General features: G+C 35.9%; 1 protein-coding gene across 1 annotated transcript; it reads right to left on the bottom strand.

Annotated features, from left to right (window-relative positions):
• Positions 1 to 76: 76 nt before the first annotated feature.
• On the bottom strand, positions 77 to 1,345 carry LOC110916184 (BURP domain protein USPL1). Its single transcript, XM_022160944.2, has 2 exons — positions 1,221 to 1,345; positions 77 to 1,043 (listed from the first exon to the last, which is right to left on the bottom strand). The coding sequence occupies exons 1-2, from the start codon at positions 1,269 to 1,271 to the stop codon at positions 270 to 272; spliced, it is 825 nt and encodes a 274-aa protein (XP_022016636.1). The 5' UTR covers positions 1,272 to 1,345; the 3' UTR covers positions 77 to 269.
• Between the last annotated feature and the right edge of the window lie 20,837 nt (positions 1,346 to 22,182).

Below are 22,182 nucleotides of genomic sequence, written 5' to 3'. Positions count from 1 at the left end.
TTTCAACCTTGCGGTTCGTTTCGGGTCCAAACCGGGTTCAACTAAACCTGTTTCCAAATTGGGTCACTTCCGGTTCGATCGTAACAACACTGCTTATAACACATTTAAGAAACCTAATAAGTATACATATATCTTAACTCGGTTTAAAGGATACAATGATATAGTATATGTTAAAGTCCCTAGCTACTAGTCTACATATTTGATATTACACACAAAACATATTTTCCAATCTATATATATATATCACATACAACATTCTCCGATATGAATTATGGTGACGGTATCCACACGATATTATCGGCTGGGAGAAAATGGCACACCGGCGAGCTGCCAGGCTGGCCTCCGAGCACCCGAAACGCGACGTGATCGCTATCCCAATTGGAAGTGTCCATGTGGCAGACAGCAATTGCATCCACAATATTTCCACTTTCACCCCCTAAAGAAATCTCAAAAACCCTATTATACCCCTTTTGACCATGACAATAATAAACAGCATAAGGATAAGCCATGGTGTGACAAGCCACCATATCAGAAACATTAATCTCCATTGGCTCCTTCAAAAAGGTATATTCTTGCAAAAGGGTATTTGACAAATTATGAATATTTGTGGTCAACGCCTTCAGTTTGTCCATACCCATTATGCCACGTGTCAAATCCAGCATGGACTCTAAGGAGCTAGCACAGAACCTCGTCTCACCCGGGGTCGCCTCAAGCTCACACTGTTTAAGTGTTTGTTCCATGGCTAGAGCCTGTGGTGAACCCGCGGCTAATGATATGAGCTCTAGCAGATACGCGAGCCTTTTGGAGGAAAATGGTATCGAATCTGATAGTTCTCTTGTTAACAACCTAGGAGTTGTTGAAGGATCATTAACCGCGAAATAAATAGGCATTTTTTTGCCCAAATATAAATCATTCACATGAAAGAACACATTTAGAGCCGGATCCAAATCATTTATATCGTTCTTCCCATAAATATTTATATGATTCTCTTCGTAGTGATCGGTTTTTTGGCTTTTGTCCACGATTTCACGCGAGCTGCAAAACTGTCATACATCTAAAGATTAGATTCAAATCAACATATAAACTATAGTTAGTTCGTTCATGCGTCAAACCTTGATCACGAAAAAAACTTATGTTTAAAGTTTTAACGAATTCAAGTCGATACTTTTATGACCAAATGATACATGAAATAAAAGGAAAGGGTGTAGAAAGAAGCATACTTGTATAAGAAATACAACATAGAATATGAAGCTGCAAGTTGAAGAAGCCATGGATGTTTTTTTTTGTTTTTTTGAGAAGAGATGCAAAGATGAAATGTTGAACAGGTGTGGGAGTTATAGGGGAGGAATAAGCATACACTAGTTTCTTTTATAATAATAAGAAAAATATTTTATTATTATTATTATTATTTTTTTGAAGATTGAGTATTAGTTACCCAATAACTAAAAGAGGAATTACTATTAAGTATTGATTGTGGAAGTTCAACGTTTTCAAACTAATTATTTCTAAAGTTGGAAATGCTCATTCATATTTTAATATTTTGGGAATTTAATGTTTTTGAAAGTCATAATAAAACTGTAGCGAATTGCTAAAATATATTGCAAACAAAATATCTATGCATGTTAGAACTTGACATTAACAATTAACTAATACACATTAATACAATGAGATAGTGTTTGTCGGGTTTATGTGAACTTTTTTTTTTAATTTTCTAGAGAAAATGACAAAATGGTAAAGGTCGTGTAATATTGTTAGAATGATGTATAGCTTTCATGTATTCTATAGTTTTTTAGTCCACAAAAATTAAAATTAGTTGTTTAAATTATAACTTACGAGTATTACTCATATGTCGTATGCGTATTAAAGCATTAAACGCATTAACTTGAAACATAATACAATTTTAAGTAAACGCGTATTGAGTTGATGTTTTTTAACACAAATATATATGTGAGAGCGTCTGAATCTTATCAATAGATAAATTAACATGAAGAAATCAAATAAATGGTATAATTATTTGAAAATTACAGTAATAAAAAATATATTTCAGAAATGAAGCATCTAAATTGAATAATGTTGACAGTTTAAGAAGCTATGATATAAAATGGGGAAGAATACAAAGCTTGTGATTGGAAGTTGACTTTTTAGATAATTGAAAATGGTTTGATTGCCGACCATTGAATTGTGTAGAGACACATGCGCACCATTCCTTGTCACAACTTTCACAAAATTTTAATACTTACATGTAATGGAAAAAAAATTGGGGTTACAAAAGAAAAATGTTTTGTTACAAATTTATAAAAGATGAAAAATACAAGGCCTAAAAAATAAAAATAAGAAAAAACACTGAAACAAGACAAGATGGTATTGTTGTTTGGAGATGAGTGTCGTACTGGTACCGTATTAAATCGGTACCAAAAATCGTCAAAATTGGTGTCACACCCCAACCAATGGCGGAAACATCGGGATGAGACGAAGTGTGAAGATTGCTAGAGTCATCATAACGCTATTTGTGACAATATTTAATAAACCGATTTCATTTCATAATTCTTTTGTCAACATTACAAAGAAATCAAATAACATCAAGTTCAAAGGAAATACAATACAACATAATCAACATTGATACAACGATTAAACCTAAACGTCTATATGTGTATCTAGGCATCAACGCTACTTCATTTCATAGCATCATCGTCCTCAACCTGTAACATGTTTAAAATAAAGTTCAATGCAAAAGCAAAGGCGAGTATACAAGTTTGATACGTAAGTTTGAACAATTCCTCATAGCAAGCATGTGATTCAAGACAAACATTTAAACATGGCATGTGTCTAACATATCAAACCAAGAAAACGCAATATGCTCATGACATAACCGATGATAAAGGGCGGGTCGTTAATCCTATAGCGCTACATATGTCACGGTTTGGCTCGTACGAAGTTAATGATAAATTCAACACATAAGTTTCACCCAAGTTTAAAGTATCAAGCCATCACGTATACAAGCATGTTATAGGAATGTTCATGTGTTTAAGCAAAATGTTCATGTGTAAGTTTTTGATAAGTAAACATGTTACACCCCAAAAGTGTTAAAAGTAAAAAGGGGGAAATACGAGTATACTCACAAAGTTTGCATATGTTTTCCGATTATCCAATGTGACAAAGTTGCCGAGGTTGGAAGGTTGAATGCGTAAGGGTTTAAGTTCAAGCATGTTTAGAGTCGAGATTTGGAATGAAAGTGACATGAAAATATTATATCAAAATATTCATCTTCACACATAACACTTGTATGACACTTGGTAACCTCATGGGTTATAATGATTTTATGAGTTGAACACCCATAAGAATCATAACAAGGTTTAGGTCCTTAGATGATAACCTACTACTTTGACAAATGAATATGATTTCAACATCAAAGATTCGAGTGTACATAGATAGTATGTAGGTCGTATATTATACACATATTATTAAGTCCAAATGTTCAAGTATTCAAGTAAGAGGTAGAAGATTACATCTTCATTTAGGTACCTCAAGTTGAGTCATGGGTGTCATGGATGGGGTAGGAAGACAAGGCTTCCATTTAGGTACCCCTTTGATGTTCACCACTACACTTGATGTAAAAACAACCAAGGAGGGTCATGAACTAAGGTCTTTACATGTATGTAAAGTAAACTAACTAATAGAAATCATCAAATCATGTGAGGATTGTATGTTTGGACAACCCAAGTTGTTCCATAATCACTCATGTATCAAAGACTATGTTTGACATGATTTGTGGGTTGAAACCCTAGACAAAACACCAAGTTTATGAGGTTTAATCCTCTGATTTCAAATGTCTCAACCTTGTTTTTAAGCTTAACCAACCATGGGATAAGTTGTAAGCATTAGGACATAGGCATGAGATGTGTTAGACACAAGTTGCATAGGTTTAAACAAGTTTTGAAGAACATAAAAATCAAACAGAAAGTTTATGGACTATTTCGGGGCATTTCCAGGTCTGATTTCTCCAAGGAGAAGTCTAGGAATCGAACCCCATGATTATCTAAGCAAGTAGGAAAAAGAATCAAGTGAATCGGATAAGAATTGAGTGAGTTATGCTCATTTTCGTGAAGGGGTGTCAATCTGCTCGAACCTTTGCTTTCAGCTACGGTTTGGAGGATGTTTTGAGAGTTTTTAGTGTTGCAAAAGTGGTAGGGAGGATGGTTATAAGTGGTATTTATAGGGGGAAGGATTAGGGTTTCAATGGGTTGGGCTTTGGAAGTGTTTAGAAGGGGTTACACCTTGAAACTAGCCCACAAAACCCAACTATATGGGGCTGAATTTTGCTGAATTGGGGCTGCCATATTTCTTTATTTTTTTTTATTTTTTTAAAACATTATAATGAGTAATTTTGTTAATTAAGTTGTGTAATAATATGCAACAATGTTTCCCCTAACTTGTAACAAGGTGAAATATGAAATAAAACATGATTTAACTAGGTAAAAAGTGTAATGTACAAGTATGTAACATGTTTGTAAGTGACAAGTATATGTCACATATTAGATGATTAACCGTTGTATAAATAAGCATATTATTAGGGGTTTTTAGGTATCAACAATATAAGGACAAGCATGGACATGCATCGTGAATAAGTATAAGTATGAATTACAAATAAGGATTCGATGTACAATGAATTCGAACGTATGAACATGTATGAATGTGTAGATGGTGAATTTAAAGAAATACGAATTTTATTTATGATCCAAGTCTCGGATTTTACAACGAAAAGACGACTACAATAATACAAGATTTCCAAAAATAGCATTACAAGGCGAGCTTTCTAATTATGGAAAGTATGAAAAAGCAGGGCGTTACAATCTCCCCTCCTTTAGGAAATTTCGTCCCGAAATTTATTCAAGAGGAAGACCTTGGAGAAAAAGCATTTTGGCTAAAAGAATCGAGACTTGGGAGTTTTGAAACGTTTAGAAAAGTACGAAATTTTGAAGAACGATAGGATAGGAATTTGTTTGACTAAAATGGGTTGAGGCATTTAAGCATAGGTAAAACGGGTATGCGTGCGCATAGGCAAAGGAGTTTAAATAAATTTGAATGTGAACGGGGTTCATATGAAAGAAAGGATAATGGAGAATAATAGGATTATGGGGTGAACAATTGACACTAAATGAATGCAAGTATATGAATGATATAAGTATTAGATAGACGAAAGTAGCGTGTTAAAGATGAAGTCTCGGCATGGATAATCGGATATGATGCGTTTGTGAGTTGTTTAAAGCTTGTATTAGGTCCAAAAGGTCTGTAAAACACTGAATTTCTCATGGCACGTTTTACGAAAGTTTGGTAACATGGTGAAAACACTTATATATAGGAAGTACCAGCGGCGTATCCACCATGTTTTGACCATGTTACGTCCGTTTCGTCTTCGGTGTCATGTTACGTTCCGTGTATTACCATACGCAGTAGCACACTCTATGGTTCTCATACGCCTATCACTATAATCCCGTGTGCACCCGTGATTATTTTGATCGTCGCATGATCCGCATAGCTTGTACTAGTTGTGTATGAATCGGGGTATACATAAAAAAAATTTAGAATGTGTACGTACAAGAATCCAGTATATAAGCAAGTCCATGTTTAAGTATGTGTGGGACCCACGCAAGCGAATCCCTCGGGTTGCGCTCGCGTATAGGTACGAATGTATGAATCATGAGTAAGGATGAAAGTATGAGCATAAGTTTAAGCATGAATACGCATGTATGTATGAGCATAAACATAAAACGTGTAAGTAGTATGTGTACAAGTAGAAGCGTAAAACGTATAAGTAGTATGCGTATAAGTACAAGTATAAGACGTATGAACATAGGTGTAGGTATGAAAAATAAATATTGCATAAATAGTGTTTGTTGGGACACCACGGATCTAAGTGTATAAAACATTCAAAAGGTCGAGTATGTAAATACGAATGATATAAATGATGTTATCGCGAGGTATCGACCAAAATGTGTACGATGATATGCATGTATAGTTGTTTAAATGAAACATTGAGTTTATCGAATCAAAATTAGGTTGACCTTGGTTGAAAGGGTAGAATATAGTTGTGTATGTAAGAGGATATAAAGTACTAATTGGTTAAGCATAATGTATTTTTGTAATGATTGAAATGCTACTTTTGTTAAAAAAAAAAATTCATGTAAGTCAAAGATTGTCGGTTCCCATGAAGACTTCTTGCCCGCGTGTTTTGTAAATTGGTGTAGGAAAAAGGTTTTCGTTAAAAAGTAAGTTCGTTTCATCAAATAAGAAATTATGAATTTAAGAGGTCCTTGTGAAAACTAGGATCTTTAGAAGGGAAATTTAGCAAAAGGACTTAGAAATAAAAATAAAATAACAATTGATTTGTTGGTGTTGGAAAGGGTATTTGGTAAAACAATCATATAACTTCTATAAGATCTTATAAGTATTCGGGAAAGGTTGGTTGGATTTTGATTAAAAGTAGAAGGTGGGCGTGTTTTAGTGATTAAGTCGAATATGAAGTTCATGGGAAAGAGTTTCATTGAACCGATTAAATTGATAGGTAGCATTTCGTAAGGTTTTGAAGTTCGAGCAATAAAACGTTTTAAGACATGATTATGAATTTCGCGTATATGAGTTGAGTGAAAATAGATTGTAGAATAAAAAGTACGTTTGATAAAACAATGTATTTCGAAATCTGTATGAGTGGGTATTTTTAAATAACATTAAACAATTTGGGTATAAAGTATGATCGAGTTTGCATAATAAGATGTTTCGAAAGAGAAGTTTTGGTAACGGTCACCTAAGTTAGGGAATCACCCCTAACTCGTTGGTGAGGTCGTTTTAAGGAAAAGGGAGTGGAGCTAATCGTCAGGGTAAGAAAGTCACTCCCATCTCGATGATATTTCTCCACTTGTCGTTACAAGGAAAACGAATTTAAATTATATGAAATCATGCATATGTATAAATGTATGGAAAAGGTTCAATATGTTGTGTGTGTGAAAAGAGAAATCGAAAGTAAACTCGAGTTTGAAAGATTCCATCGTATAAATAAATAATAGAAACACATGTTTGACCAAAGTTTGGAGTGTTCCAAACGGAACTTTGACTAACCAAAGTGGTCGAAAAGTCTTTTGAATTTGAGGAGCATGCTTTGGCCTAATAGGTAAAATACTCTCGCCGACAAGTCGGTTAACGGTATTTACCCTTCCGGTTACTACATGTCCCAAATCAATCGAAATCTCGAGACTTGGCGGGATTTATGAAAAAAATCAAGGAGTGGAACTAGTCGCCAAGGTGCGGGTTTCACCCCTAACTTGACGGTTTCGTATCCTAAGTGTGGTTGGTACTCGTCGGGTCAAAATTTAATTTCAACACTTTGACGAGGGTCCACTAGAATTTGAAATTTGAACTTCTCCATCAAGGTGAGGATTTCACTCCTAACTTGATGGTGAATTTCGTGTAAAAAGAAAAGGAAAGTGGATGGATTGAGAGTTGTTCACCAAATTATGGGTTTCACGCCTATTTTGGTGAACTCGTCTCGTTTGTGTAATATGTGTGTTGTCGGATTTAGAATAATCGAGTAAAACGCGTGAGGAAAAGTGTATATTAAAGATTAAACAAACAAGTATAACATATCAAGAACATCACAATAAAAGTGAAATGATGAAACGAATATTAACGCATAAAAAGTATGTCAAGAACACACATAAAGGATAAAATGAAGAAACAAGTATTAACACATAATAAAATCAAGTATAGCATGTTAAGTGTTAACCCACAAGTGACACATATGCTTACAAGATCAAAAGAGAATAAATAAAAGCAAATAAGATAGCATGCTAGTAATTTCAAGTAAAACATACGAATAAAGCTCTAGAACTATAGACTAGGTTAAAGCATTCCTACTTTTCCTAATTCCCTATAGTTATGGCTCTGATACCAATCTGTCACACCCCAACCAATGGCGGAAACATCGGGATGAGACGAAGTGTGAAGATTGCTAGAGTCATCATAACGCTATTTGTGACAATATTTAATAAACCGATTTCATTTCATAATTCTTTTGTCAACATTACAAAGAAATCAAATAACATCAAGTTCAAAGGAAATACAATACAACATAATCAACATTGATACAACGATTAAACCTAAACGTCTATATGTGTATCTAGGCATTAACGCTACTTCATTTCATAGCATCATCGTCCTCAACCTGTAACATGTTTAAAATAAAGTTCAATGCAAAAGCAAAGGCGAGTATACAAGTTTGATACGTACATAGCAAAAGATAAGTTTGAACAATTCCTCATAGCAAGCATGTGATTCAAGACAAACATTTAAACATGGCATGTGTCTAACATATCAAACCAAGAAAACGCAATATGCTCATGACATAACCGATGATAAAGGGCGGGTTGTTAATCCTATAGCGCTACATATGTCACGGTTTGGCTCGTACGAAGTTAATGATAAATTCAACACATAAGTTTCACCCAAGTTTAAAGTATCAAGCCATCACGTATACAAGCATGTTATAGGAATGTTCATGTGTTTAAGCAAAATGTTCATGTGTAAGTTTTTGATAAGTAAACATGTTACACCCCAAAAGTGTTAAAAGTAAAAAGGGGGAAATACGAGTATACTCACAAAGTTTGCATATGTTTTCCGATTATCCAATGTGACAAAGTTGCCGAGGTTGGAAGGTTGAATGCGTAAGGGTTTAAGTTCAAGCATGTTTAGAGTCGAGATTTGGAATGAAAGTGACATGAAAATATTATATCAAAATATTCATCTTCACACATAACACTTGTATGACACTTGGTAACCTCATGGGTTATAATGATTTTATGAGTTGAACACCCATAAGAATCATAACAAGGTTTAGGTCCTTAGATGATAACCTACTACTTTGACAAATGAATATGATTTCAACATCAAAGATTCGAGTGTACATAGATAGTATGTAGGTCGTATATTATACACATATTATTAAGTCCAAATGTTCAAGTATTCAAGTAAGAGGTAGAAGATTACATCTTCATTTAGGTACCTCAAGTTGAGTCATGGGTGTCATGGATGGGGTAGGAAGACAAGGCTTCCATTTAGGTACCCCTTTGATGTTCACCACTACACTTGATGTAAAAACAACCAAGGAGGGTCATGAACTAAGGTCTTTACATGTATGTAAAGTAAACTAACTAATAGAAATCATCAAGTCATGTGAGGATTGTATGTTTGGACAACCCAAGTTGTTCCATAATCACTCATGTATCAAAGACTATGTTTGACATGATTTGTGGGTTGAAACCCTAGACAAAACACCAAGTTTATGAGGTTTAATCCTCTGATTTCAAATGTCTCAACCTTGTTTTTAAGCTTAACCAACCATGGGATAAGTTGTAAGCATTAGGACATAGGCATGAGATGTGTTAGACACAAGTTGCATAGGTTTAAACAAGTTTTGAAGAACATAAAAATCAAACAGAAAGTTTATGGACTATTTCGGGGCATTTCCAGGTCTGATTTCTCCAAGGAGAAGTCTAGGAATCGAACCCCATGATTATCCAAGCAAGTAGGAAAAAGAATCAAGTGAATCAGATAAGAATTGAGTGAGTTATGCTCATTTTCGTGAAGGGGTGTCAATCTGCTCGAACCTTTGCTTTCAGCTACGGTTTGGAGGATGTTTTGAGAGTTTTTAGTGTTGCAAAAGTGGTAGGGAGACTGGTTATAAGTGGTATTTATAGGGGGGAAGGATTAGGGTTTCAATGGGTTGAGCTTTGGAAGTGTTTAGAAGGGGTTACACCTTGAAACTAGCCCACAAAACCCAACTATATGGGGCTGAATTTTGCTGAATTGGGGCTGCCATATTTCTTTATTTTTTTTTATTTTTTTAAAACATTATAATGAGTAATTTTGTTAATTAAGTTGTGTAATAATATGCAACAATGTTTCCCCTAACTTGTAACAAGGTGAAATATGAAATAAAACATGATTTAACTAGGTAAAAAGTGTAATGTACAAGTATGTAACATGTTTGTAAGTGACAAGTATATGTCACATATTAGATGATTAACCGTTGTATAAATAAGCATATTATTAGGGGTTTTTAGGTATCAACAATATAAGGACAAGCATGGACATGCATCGTGAATAAGTATAAGTATGAATTACAAATAAGGATTCGATGTACAATGAATTCGAACGTATGAACATGTATGAATATGTAGATGGTGAATTTAAAGAAATACGAATTTTATTTATGATCCAAGTCTCTGATTTTACAACGAAAAGATGACTACAATAATACAAGATTTCCAAAAATAGCATTACAAGGCGAGCTTTCTAATTATGGAAAGTATGAAAAAGCAGGGCGTTACAATTGGGTACCGGTATTGGTACTAAAAATGTTCGGTATGGTATCAATATTTGAAGGGTAAATTTGTATTTTACCAGTTTTGTACAAAACCGGTATCGAAAATGCCAAAAAAGTGGGTACCGAAAAAATTCGGTATGAGAAATTCGGTAGCGGTACAGGTACCGGTACGGTACTGGGTCTCAGTACCAAATGCTCATCCCTAATGCAATTAAGCAACCAAATTTGTTATATATAATAGGGTAAATTACACTTTTCGTCCTTTATGTTTGTAGCGGGTTGCAATGGATGACCTTTAACTTCAATAATTACAGTCACAGTCGTTTATTTGCAAAACCCGATACATCTTACGTTCTTTGACCCTAACCTGGTTAAAACTTTCAGTTAAGTGAGGTCATGTGCAACCCATGTGAGGGCAAAACAGTCATTTAATACATAAAAAATGAATGTCAAAATTAGAAAAATTTTTAAACCTAAACCATCATCTTCATCATCTCCCCTCCCATGTACACTCAGATCCAGCCCCTCACATTCACCAGATTTGACCACTACAAAAAAAAATAAAAAAATAAATAAATAGAAACTCACCAAAAAATCTACTTTCACTTTCTGTGAGCAAACCCAAATCCTCCAAATCTAACAAAGCCTCATGAACAAAAATAATTCTCGTTCACTTCAAATTCTTCAATCTATTTACAAATTTCAAGTAAAAATCTAAAGCGATAGTCTAGAAATCTGAATCAAACACAACTACACCACCCCACTAGCCTCTCTATGTCAACTTTATCTCTTTAACTTCCACCAACCCCCACCACCACCATCGACTTCATCGAATGAATTCACCACGACCACCACCGTAAAAAACAAAAATAAACACAAATCAAGAGGAGACAATGAAAATAAAAACTTCGATTTTGCAGTTCTTCGATTTTGCAGATCTGCAAATGTGGTGGTGGTGCTTACGGCGGGGGTGGTTCTAGGTCAGTGGTCGAAGCGATCATCGCCTCCCCTGCCTCCGTTGTCTTCAAAAAACCTCGCTTTTAACCTCCTCCGATCCACTCGTCTCACATAATGACGGCCTGCTGTCAGACATAACCCGCCGTTGTCAAAGGGAACAAAACCCTAGCCGCCGTCGAAGATGGAACAACCAGTTTAAAGAGAACCCCCTTAACAACGACATCACCATGCATCGATTGAGAAAATCCAAATGAATCCTTGACACCACCCCACCATGGCTTGTTCATGCGCCGATTGACCCCTGAGACGGTTGTTTGTCTATTTCAGAGATTGGGTGTTCATCGTTCTTCTTCTCTTTCACTCGATTCTTTGATTGATTCGTCTCTTTCACTCCAAAATCCGACCACCGTACCAAATGAGTTGCAGGTTTTGAGAGTATGGAAGAAGAAATTGGGTGTGTTGTTGGTAGTGATTTTAGGGTTTGGTTGGGTCAAAATGGGTTTTGTATTAGAGATTAGATCCAGATCTGATGTTCATAAGATTTGGGTTCAGATTTAGAGAGAGAGAGACTGAGGGTTTTTTTTTTCAATTTGATTGTTTTATTTATAAATGTATTTTAGATAAATGAGTAAACTTACAAAAGCACCCTCACGTGACTTGCACATGACATATTTAACTGGAAATTTTAACAAGGTTATAGGCAAAAGACGTAAGGTGTAATGGATTTTCTAAAAAAGGACTGTGACTGTAATTATTGAAGTTAAAGGTTATCCATTGCAATCTGATATAAACATAAAGGACGAAAAATGTAATTTACCCTATATAATATTGTAACTAAGTAGTTCATTATATATCGAGTAAATTACCGTTTTGACTCCAATGGTTTACTCAGTTTAACCTTTTCAACCCAAAAAGGAATCTTTTGACATATCAAACCCTGGCGTTGTATTTTATAATGGTTTTGGTCCCTGACACTAACTTTGTTACTTTTTTGCACTTAAGTGTAAGGGTAATTAAGTCATTATATACCTTTGGGGTTGTTTTTGATGATTACAAAGTTTTTTTTAATATTTAAAAGATTATTAATTCATTTACTCAAGTTTTTTTTATTATTTCGTTATTTTCACGATTATTATTTAACAAAAAACGTTTTAAACATACAAATAAATATGTGTTTGCCGTTCTAAGAAATATATGTATTTTCATTAACCATTTGTTTTTTTTATAAACATCGTTTTTAAAATTATTTGTTTTTTAACCTATTTCTTAACCGTCTATCGTTTTTAAATTTTTTCCTTTTTAAACCTTTTGGTTTTTAAAATCTTTCTTTTTAAAGTTGTTTATCCTTTAAAGTTTTTTTAAAAATTTCATTTTTACCGTTTTTTAAATAGTTTTTTTTCTTTTTTAAACAATTCGTTTTTTAAGTCGTTCAATTTTAAAAGCGTTTCTTTTTAACACGTTCCTTTTAGAACCGTTTTTAGTATCGTTTGAAACTTTGTATTCAATTTACTTATAGCCATTATGTAAAAAGAACTTCAAAAACGAACATTTCAAAAATCGAAGGAATTTTTAAACGATTGATTTTAAACGAACGAGTGGTTTAAAAAACGAAGATTTAAAAAAAAAAACAACGTTTATAAAAAAAGAAAACCTTACAAATAATAAGTTAACAAGTGTAAGGTTACAAAAAAAACGCACGAATTTAATAAACGAAAGGTTAAAAAGTAACTATTTTAAACAAACAAATGATCCAAAGAAATGGAAGATTTGAAAAAAGATAAACTATAAGCAATTATAAGGCTGCGTTCATAACTATAAGCAATACATGACTAAAATCATGATTCTAAAAATGTTCTTAACAATATCAAGAAGCACAAAATAAAGTACGAAATACAAATTGTCATTTAGCTCAAAAGCCATAAACTTCTTCTTTAAACTTGATAATATCCATCCACAAAATTCAACTTCAAATCAACATATATAACTTATAAACACAAGGATTAAACAAAACCATTAAGTTCTACACATTACATAACAACTTTTATGATTTGTTAATTATAAAAATACTTTCATTTATTATGAGACCCGTCTGGAGTCAACACATCAATTTCCAATTTTTCTTCATCTCTTGCAGCTTGCTACACATTAAAAAAAACAAAATACAAATGTTAATGCATAAACTACAAAAGTATAAGTAGATTATAAATGTAATAAAAGCTTACTTTCAATATTTTTAAGGTTGTTTTTGAGCTGGCCTTTAACCAATCACTTCCACAAACAAGAAGTTCCACCATATCATTTGAAAGAGAGCTCTGGTAGTCATCCAATATACGCCCCCAACACTAAAGGCTGATTTGGGAGCTACGGTAGCGATCGGGATGCCAAAAATGTGTTTCGCCATCTTACTCAAAACCAGAAACTTGCTACAATATTGACTCCAGCACTTCAACACATCAAATTTTGGATCCATACATATTATTAGGATCAAGAGTGAACAACTTCTTGAGAGTGAACTGAGTGAACTAATCTTGGCCCTTAATTATTTTTTAGATTAAAACGGCAAGATTGACATTACCCAAGTATGTTTAATTAAAATCCCTTAATTTCTCATCTCTTAACTCTCTCTCTCATTTTTAATTATTTCTCCATTATTTATTTATCCATAGATTTTGTTTTAATTTTAACTTGAATATTGTTTTTCTTTTATTATCCGTATATATAGATATCATAATACATTGTTTTTAACTTTTTATAATTTTCAATAAACATTAAAAAATTTCTCTGAGATTGAAATTGTAATTATTTTTGGGCATTGATTTTTTTTTTTGAATATGTGATGAAGTTATTTGTTTTTACATACATGTGATATGTTTCATTTTCATTAATTTCATAATTTTTATATGAATCTACCCGTGTGCATGCCTAATATACTATATGTTGTTACTACACACATATGTAACCATTTCTGAATATAATACACAGATGTATAAAAGACTGTACACATGTGTATAAACTAACAGCTGTGTATCTTGTATAAACTGATAGTTAGAAGACTGTACATATGTGTATAAACTAACAGCTGTGTATATTGTATAAACTGATACTAGTGAGACTGTACACATGTGTATACACTAACAACTATGTATCTTGTATATACGGAAACTAGCGAGATTTTAGGGACTTTGATTATATTGTTTAATAAATGCAATTTACAAAAGACACAAATACCCTTCTGTCATTTATTTTAAAGGGAAGTTACAACATTATAATTACAATCTTGCCATTGTTTAAAAATCTCTAGATGATGTAATTCAATGGCCCAGATTAGTTCACACAGTTCACTCTCAACCTAGTGTTCACTCTAGAACTCTACCCTTGGTATTAACTATTAAGTTGGGCAAGTATATTTTTTGGGCTTTTAATTTTTCTAGGGCTAGTATATTTTTTGGGCTTTTAATCTTTAAAATTTATAATATATATATATATATATATATATATATATATATATATATATATATATATATATATATATATATATATATATATATATATATATATATAGAGTTAGGATCCCGTAAAAAAAGCCTAAAGTGTGAGAAGGGTAAGAAAGAATCTCAGCCATTAGATCTTTTGATCTAATGGTTGAAATCAATAGGGACCAAAATGTAAAATATTTTTATTAATTTGGATTGAATTGAAATATCTAGGGGCAATTGTGTCTTTTTATCTTCATTTTGTAAAATCAAAATCCCTGCAATTTCGTTCTCTCTCTATCATACGTTCCTAATTTCTCTCTTTCTCTCTCTTTCTTCTTCCATATTCAGAACAACTCCAATCGGAGGATCCAACAGCACAACTCCAATCGGAAGATCAAACATCAATTGGAAGCGGACCGGCAGTGGTGGCCGACGACGGCGGTGGCGGACCGGCAGTGGTTGGGTTCGACGACGGCGGGTGGTTGGGTTCGACGACGGCGGCGGTTGGGAACCATGAGATTTTACTGTCGGGTGGTTGTGTTCGACGACGGCGGTGGCAGACCGGCAGTGGTGGTGCCGGCAGCGGAGAAGAAGATGATACAGAGATGTAAGGATTATTGAATGGTGTTATTTTTCTTTTCATTAATGGTGTTATTTTCCTTTCTTAATGGTAATTTTTTCTTTTCTGAATGGTGCTATTTTTCTTTTCTCAATTGTGTTTTTTTCTGTAACACCTCGAAATTTTGTGTCCAATAATGTGTTAACACGTGTCATTAGTTTACACGTGGCATTAGATATTAAATAAAGGACTAAAGTTGACAAACCTTGAAAGTATGTAAATTCGAGGGTTATAAATGTCAACAAAGAGTAAATATACTGAATAGTAACTCTAAACGATGCTCGTACCTTCAAACGAATAAATCATAGATCGTACGGAAGCGAAACGCGGAAGAAAGTGAGAGATTACAAGCTTCAGGGGTTAACTGTGTCAACATGTTTAATTATACCTCTGAGTGACCCTTTGACGAACCCGAGGCTTTGTAACAGTAAAATACGCTCACTAGAATGTACTATATAAATTTCGCGAAGTTCCGTTTTAAAACGAGAAAGTTATGATCAAATTCGTACGAGAGGGGTTAAAAGCGTCAACAATGAAAGTTAAGGCTTTCCGGATAGTAATTAAATTAACCGGGGACTTGACAGTGCGGGTAAAAGACACGAGGCCCTTACTTGTAATTAACCGAGGGCCAAATCGCAAAGTTACCCCTTCAAACCCGAAAGGTCAGGTTATTAATTACAAAGATTCGGTTAATCATTACAAAAGATTTAAAAATCTTTGAAATCAGGCCCCAGGCGGCCCGCCTGAGGGAAACATATAAGTTGAAGCGGTCCGCAAGCCACCTGTGGATACGCGTCTGACATGAAGATTCATGCGGCCTGCGTACAAGCTGCATGAAATCTAATGCGGGCCGCGTGAACCACCCAGATGCAGAAACTTTGGACAGACTTGTTGTTTGAAGTTGTGAACGATCAAAAGTGCAATAAATGAAGCATGGGCGCCCTCTACTTGCCTCCTAGCACCAAGGGCCACCTGCTGATCATCCATACTCCCTTGTAGGTTGAGTTGTAATGATCTTGTGCTTGGAAATTCACTATAAAAGGACATACATTGCACATAAGTGAAATCACACTCAAACCTGCATTCTAACTCACTTCTGGATCTCCAAAGCTTTCCTCTATCATCCTAAGTCGTGCACTAAGCTTCTGTAAGTTGCCTAACCCTTTGTGGTTTCATTTTTCAATAGTTTTAGCCTAAAAGTCAATCTGTCGTAATTAACGATTGACTTTGCGATAAATCACGAATGGTCCAGTGGTTTGTCGAATCAAAGATAGTTATATGATGGTAATCATGTGGGCATTAAACCCCCAAAAGGGCACCCTCTGATTCCCACTCTAACTAGTCCAAATGTCGAGTCAAACATGCTTAGAAAAAGTCAACAGAAATGTCATTTTGCGAATTCTTGCATAATCTGTAATGTAGATGATATGTGACCTGTTTGAACACTCATAAAACATGATAATAAGTATATAAACTAGTCTAAGCTTGTTTGATCCGACCATTTATTGTTTTGACCCGGTTCGGAGCCGAAAGTTGCAAAAGTTTGACTTTTACATTGACTTCAGTTCTGACCCGTTAAAGTTTGATTTAGATATACCTTAGGACTCTCTTAGGACCAGGTTACATGATGGTATAACCCTCTGTGACCAGTTCGTTGTTTGTCCAAGTCTTTTACACATTTCCGTTAAATGCTTAAAAGTTGACCGTTACGCCGTTTTTAATTTAAAACGAGAATTTCGGACACGTGAAAGGATCATGACCTTGGTTACTGATTTCTAAGCATGTCCCTAAAATTTCACGTCAATCCGAGGTCCAGAATATGAGTTATGCTAAATAGCGCAAATTGCGAAACTTTAGTAATTAATTAGCGCAATTAGCATAACGCCTATCTAAACCCGGATTTCGACACCAAACCTTTTACTCACTGATGTAAAATAATATTTTGCGATTTTTAAAGATTTTTAATTATTTTTAACCTGCTCATAACCTGCGGTTATGGCAACGGTTCGGTAAATACCGAATATACCCTTTTCGGCCATAACTTGAGTTCTACAAGGTCTTTTGACCCGATTCCAGTTGCCACTGATTTTAAATTATAAATAAAGTATTTAGACTTTATAAACTGTTCGGAAAACTCAGATTTCCTGTAGAACTCTAAAACCTCTTTTATAATCTTTAAAAAAGACCGAAATACCCCTACGGGGCATAATATTAACTTAAACTCGTTACGGGCATTATGGAAGGTATCCTACTGATACCACAACCTCTTTAAAGCATGTTGACTTAGGAAAACAGTGTAGGACTCTTACGGTTACCCGTTGCGCCTTTTGCGCGCACGGTTCGGCTTATGTAACTAGTTTACATAAATTAGCCGATACGGGTCAAACCATATTGTTTTGACCCCAAAATCCAGAGTATGATTATTATACCCATATAAAACAAGTCTTCAAACTTGTTGGGTCAAAATCACACTCCATTCACGGTTTTCGCCTTTCACGCGATTAAACCGTAACTATCCTTTGAAACCGACCGGTCTAAGCTTCGGCTAATATAAAGACCCGTTAGGATTCTAATAGGTTATTTTAAAAGCCTTCGTTCCAGAATAGGAGACCAGTAAAAGCTATCTGTGATTTATTCAATTAAGGATTATACTTGCAAAGGTAAATACTTTTAACTTATTTTCCGTTATACGGGCTTGGGTTACGGTATCTAAAATACCGCTTGGTCGGGCAATTGACCCCAACTAATTAGTAGTTGGGTATTATCAATGTGACCCGTTTAAAAATTGTTTTGTTGGCTTAAAGCCTTTGGGGGCTTAATGACCATGTCCCGGATATCCTTGGCATCATTGTACAAAATGGCCACGACCTCGACATCCCGGTGTAGGCGCACACCCGGCATTATGTCTATAATTATAAAAGTGTAGCCGTTGGTTACCCGCCACGGTTTTACACTATGTGGCGTGTCTATTAAACTTTAACCCGATACGAATCGGGCGACCAGACGCATAGTAACATGTAATTCTTTACAAGATTTAATTATAAATTATCCCAAATTATAAAGGGTTTGTGCCTTGAGCATTTAAACCAATTTTATCAAACATTTTACCAAAGTGTCAGTTGAATGTATTTACCAGTGTAAACTGACGTATTTTCCCAAAAAGATTAAATGCAGGTACTAGACGTAATCGGCTGGCTATAGCTCCTTAGCATCTTAAAGAGTCTCGCAAGCTTTTGATGCCTTGTCTGTTGAACAATATTTTTATGTATTATTTGATCCCTGTGGATTTATTTCAACGAACAGTGATACTTTGATATTACGGTTAAGGTTTAAATATATATTTATCTTTATGCTTCCGCTGTGCATTCATATAATTGTGTGGTTTGACTATATTGTTGCCAACTACGTCACGGTAATCCCCCACCGGGCCCACCGGTGATACACGTGGAAATCGGGGTGTGACAGGTTGGTATCAGAGCCAACACTGAGTGAATTAAACACTAGCCTTTGTGTTTAATCTCAGTTACACAATTGCACATACTTGAGTCTAGACAAGAACATAGGACAAATTCGAATTGCTATTCCAAGTTTGTCTTTTTATTGTTTATTGTTATTTAAAGTTTTGAAAGCAGGAATATGCCACCTGCAATCAGACGAGGAAGAGGAGGAAGAGGCAGAGGAACGATCATTACTCACCATGATCACGAAGCTGGACCTTCGAATACGCGAGCTCCTTCCAGTACAAGGAGTGAAGAACCACAGAGACGAAGAAACCTTTTTGAACCTGCGAGACATTCTACCTCGCATAGCTCAACACCCTCATACCGTCATTCGTTTGGACCAGATTCGGAAAATAATCCCAATAACCCTCAACCATCCTTTTTACCTCTACAGCGATCTGCTTCGCACCGATCTTATGGCGATCCTTCACCTTTCTTCATAGGACAGTTTAATCCGGTGGATTATGTCCAAGAGCCAATAGGGTATAACCCTCTAGGACCAGAGGATCACTTCTCTGAAGATAATGCAGTGGATATGGACGAGGATACAGATCCCGTCGAGCCTGCAAGGGGTACTCCCAATCATCCAATCGAGATCTCGGATGGGTCATCCTTCCATGGAACGCCCTATCAAGGTCCCGACAGCTACCAGGCAAGGTTTGACCAATATAATTGGTATTTTACACCTTCACATAATTACTCGCCCCATGAACAACAACAACAGGATCCTTCTGAGGATTCGCGGTTCGTGGCTGTTACACCACCACCACCGCCACCGGTTCAACCAGTAATTCCAGATCCGTCAAGGCGTAGAAGATCAGGAGCACGGATGTCTACCCGAGGAGGGGAATTTCATTTCAGCACCCCTCGCCACTCGAGTGCTAGTCACTTTCCGTCAGTACGTGAAGAAGAACCACAATTAGGGGAACCTTTTGATCACCCTGCAGAGGTGAATTCTGCACCAGTTGCACCACCTCCGCCACCATTCGGATATAACAATCCGATACCAGCGTACGGCGCTTCCACGGCGTACAATCCGTTTGAGCAGCCAACTCATACGCACTACAACTATAACTATGATGCCGATCCATATGTGATAGCGGCTAATTATAATGCCCTCCATGGAACCTCTTGGAGAGCCGATTACTCAGTTCATGGGTATCCAATACCCTCTAGACCTATGGTTCCGCAACCGTCGCAGCAGCCACGTTTTTCTCCACCGGAGCAAGAAGAAATACTCCACCATTTAAACCGTGTGGAAAGAGACTTCGAACAAGAACGCAAGAGTAATCGTGGATTTCTCAAGGGTCTAGCAAACCTACTGAAGGGAAGGAAGAAACGAGACCATTAGTCTCCTTATGTAATGTTGTATTTGCAATTTAGTCCCTGCGTGGACATTTATGGTATTTTAGTCCCTACGTGGACTTATCTTTTAGTCCCTGCGCGGACATCTATCTTGTATTGGTCCCTGCGTGGACTTGTTTTTCTATAAACCTCTGCGTAGGTAGTTATTTATTTAAAAAGTCCCGTTTAGGGCAGCGTGTAATCGTATTTGAAGTTATGGAATGCTATGTTATAAATTTCATTTTTGTTATTGCTATATATGAAATAAATCAAAATCATTCCTTTTAAATTTAAATCTGCCTAAGTAAAGAATCTTAAGAGTGAAACCTAGCCAGGTGTCTTTTTGGACCCGGCCAAGATGGTAAGACCTGATTAAAAGATTCAGAATTCCAGTTAACCTCTGTAATCATGTTAACATTCGCGGCAGATGTGATTCGTTAAAATCGCACGCGTCATTCTTGTATAAGAATCCTTTTAAGGATTCCAAGGCCCAAATTAATGATATAATAAATCATGGGTTAAATCATCAATAAAGATGATCATGTATTAAACATCCATTAGTGATGTAGAGCCTACGGACCGAATAATTAAGCATCCATTAGTGATGTAGTGCCTACAGGCCATAATGATTGTCATATAAGACAAAAGACAGTGGTGGTCTATGACTCCCTGTCAAGAAGGGTAAAAGGACTACGGTTCAAACCTTCATACTTTGATTCTCTGTAATCTCGGCTAATATTATAAAAACGTCCTCGTGACTAGGCCTTTATGCCACTAACATTATTGTTGTAATTAGGATAAGTTTATTCAAATCCTAAATAAAAGTGAGTAACAAATTAACCAGATATGGTCTCTGTTACCATGGTTAATGAATTGCCATAAAAGACAATTCCATAATAAACTCCTAAATAAAAATTTCCGTTATCTTCTGTAACAGATTCAAGTTACCATGGCTGATCCTAGTGGAGAAAATAGCCACTCGAATGAAGACGAATACGATAACACCCAAGTTAATTTGACGGGCGCTCAATTAAAAGCTCTTGTCGATAACGCTGTCAAGGCAGCTCTGGATCGACAATATGAAGAATATACTGAATCTCAGAGCCGAACTATATCCAAACCACCCTCAAAGCCGAAAACCCACTCAAAATCCCACAACAAGCCGCTGTCCAAGCCTAAAAAGGACGATGATAATCACTCGTCCAATGAAAACAGTGTCCGTAAGGAAAGGGTATATACTGATGCATCTCGTGCCAGGGGCTGCACCTACAAGTACTTTGTGTCTTGTAAACCCCGAGACTTCACTGGGGAGAAAGGAGCGGTCGATTGTATGACTTGGCTTGACGAGATGGACACCGTGGTGGACATCAGCGGCTGTGCAGAAAGGGATGTGGTGAAATATGTGTCACAATCATTTAAGGGCGAGGCCCTGGCTTGGTAGAGGGCTTTGGTTCAGGCCTCGGGAAAGGCTGTGCTGTACAGCATGACATGGGAGGAATTCATTTCTCTCATCAAGGAGAATTACTGCCCTCAACATGAGGTGGAAAAGATAGAATCCGATTTTCTATCATTGGTGATGACAAACCTTGACTGCCAAGCTTACCTGACGAGCTTCAACACGATGTCTCGGTTGGTTCCATATCTGGTAACCCCGGAGCCAAAGAGAATCGCTCGTTTTATCGGCGGGTTAGCCCCCGAAATAAAGGCAAGCGTGAAGGCCTCTCGGCCAGCGACCTTTCGATCTGTAGCTGATATATCTTTGTCCCTTACTCTGGATGCGGTCCGACAAAGATCGCTAAGGAACAAAGAAGCTGAAAAGAGAAAGCGTGAAGATGAAACTTCACGGAGGTCGAGCAAGAAACACCATGGAAACGGTGATAACAAGAGGGGGTCAGAGTCAAGGAAAGATGG

This window comes from Helianthus annuus, chromosome 16 (assembly GCF_002127325.2).
Source record: "Helianthus annuus cultivar XRQ/B chromosome 16, HanXRQr2.0-SUNRISE, whole genome shotgun sequence".
Taxonomy (NCBI): Eukaryota; Viridiplantae; Streptophyta; class Magnoliopsida; order Asterales; family Asteraceae; genus Helianthus; species Helianthus annuus.
This window is presented reverse-complemented; position numbering and strand designations above follow the sequence as displayed.

Bases quoted from the DNA above. Each gene is read 5' to 3' on its own strand.
- LOC110916184 (XM_022160944.2), bottom strand. From the start codon at position 1,271: ATGGCTTCTTCAACTTGCAGCTTCATATTCTATGTTGTATTTCTTATA. The intron at 1,044-1,220 runs GTATGCTTCTTT...GATGTATGACAG, and splicing joins ATGTTGTATTTCTTATACAA to TTTTGCAGCTCGCGTGAAAT.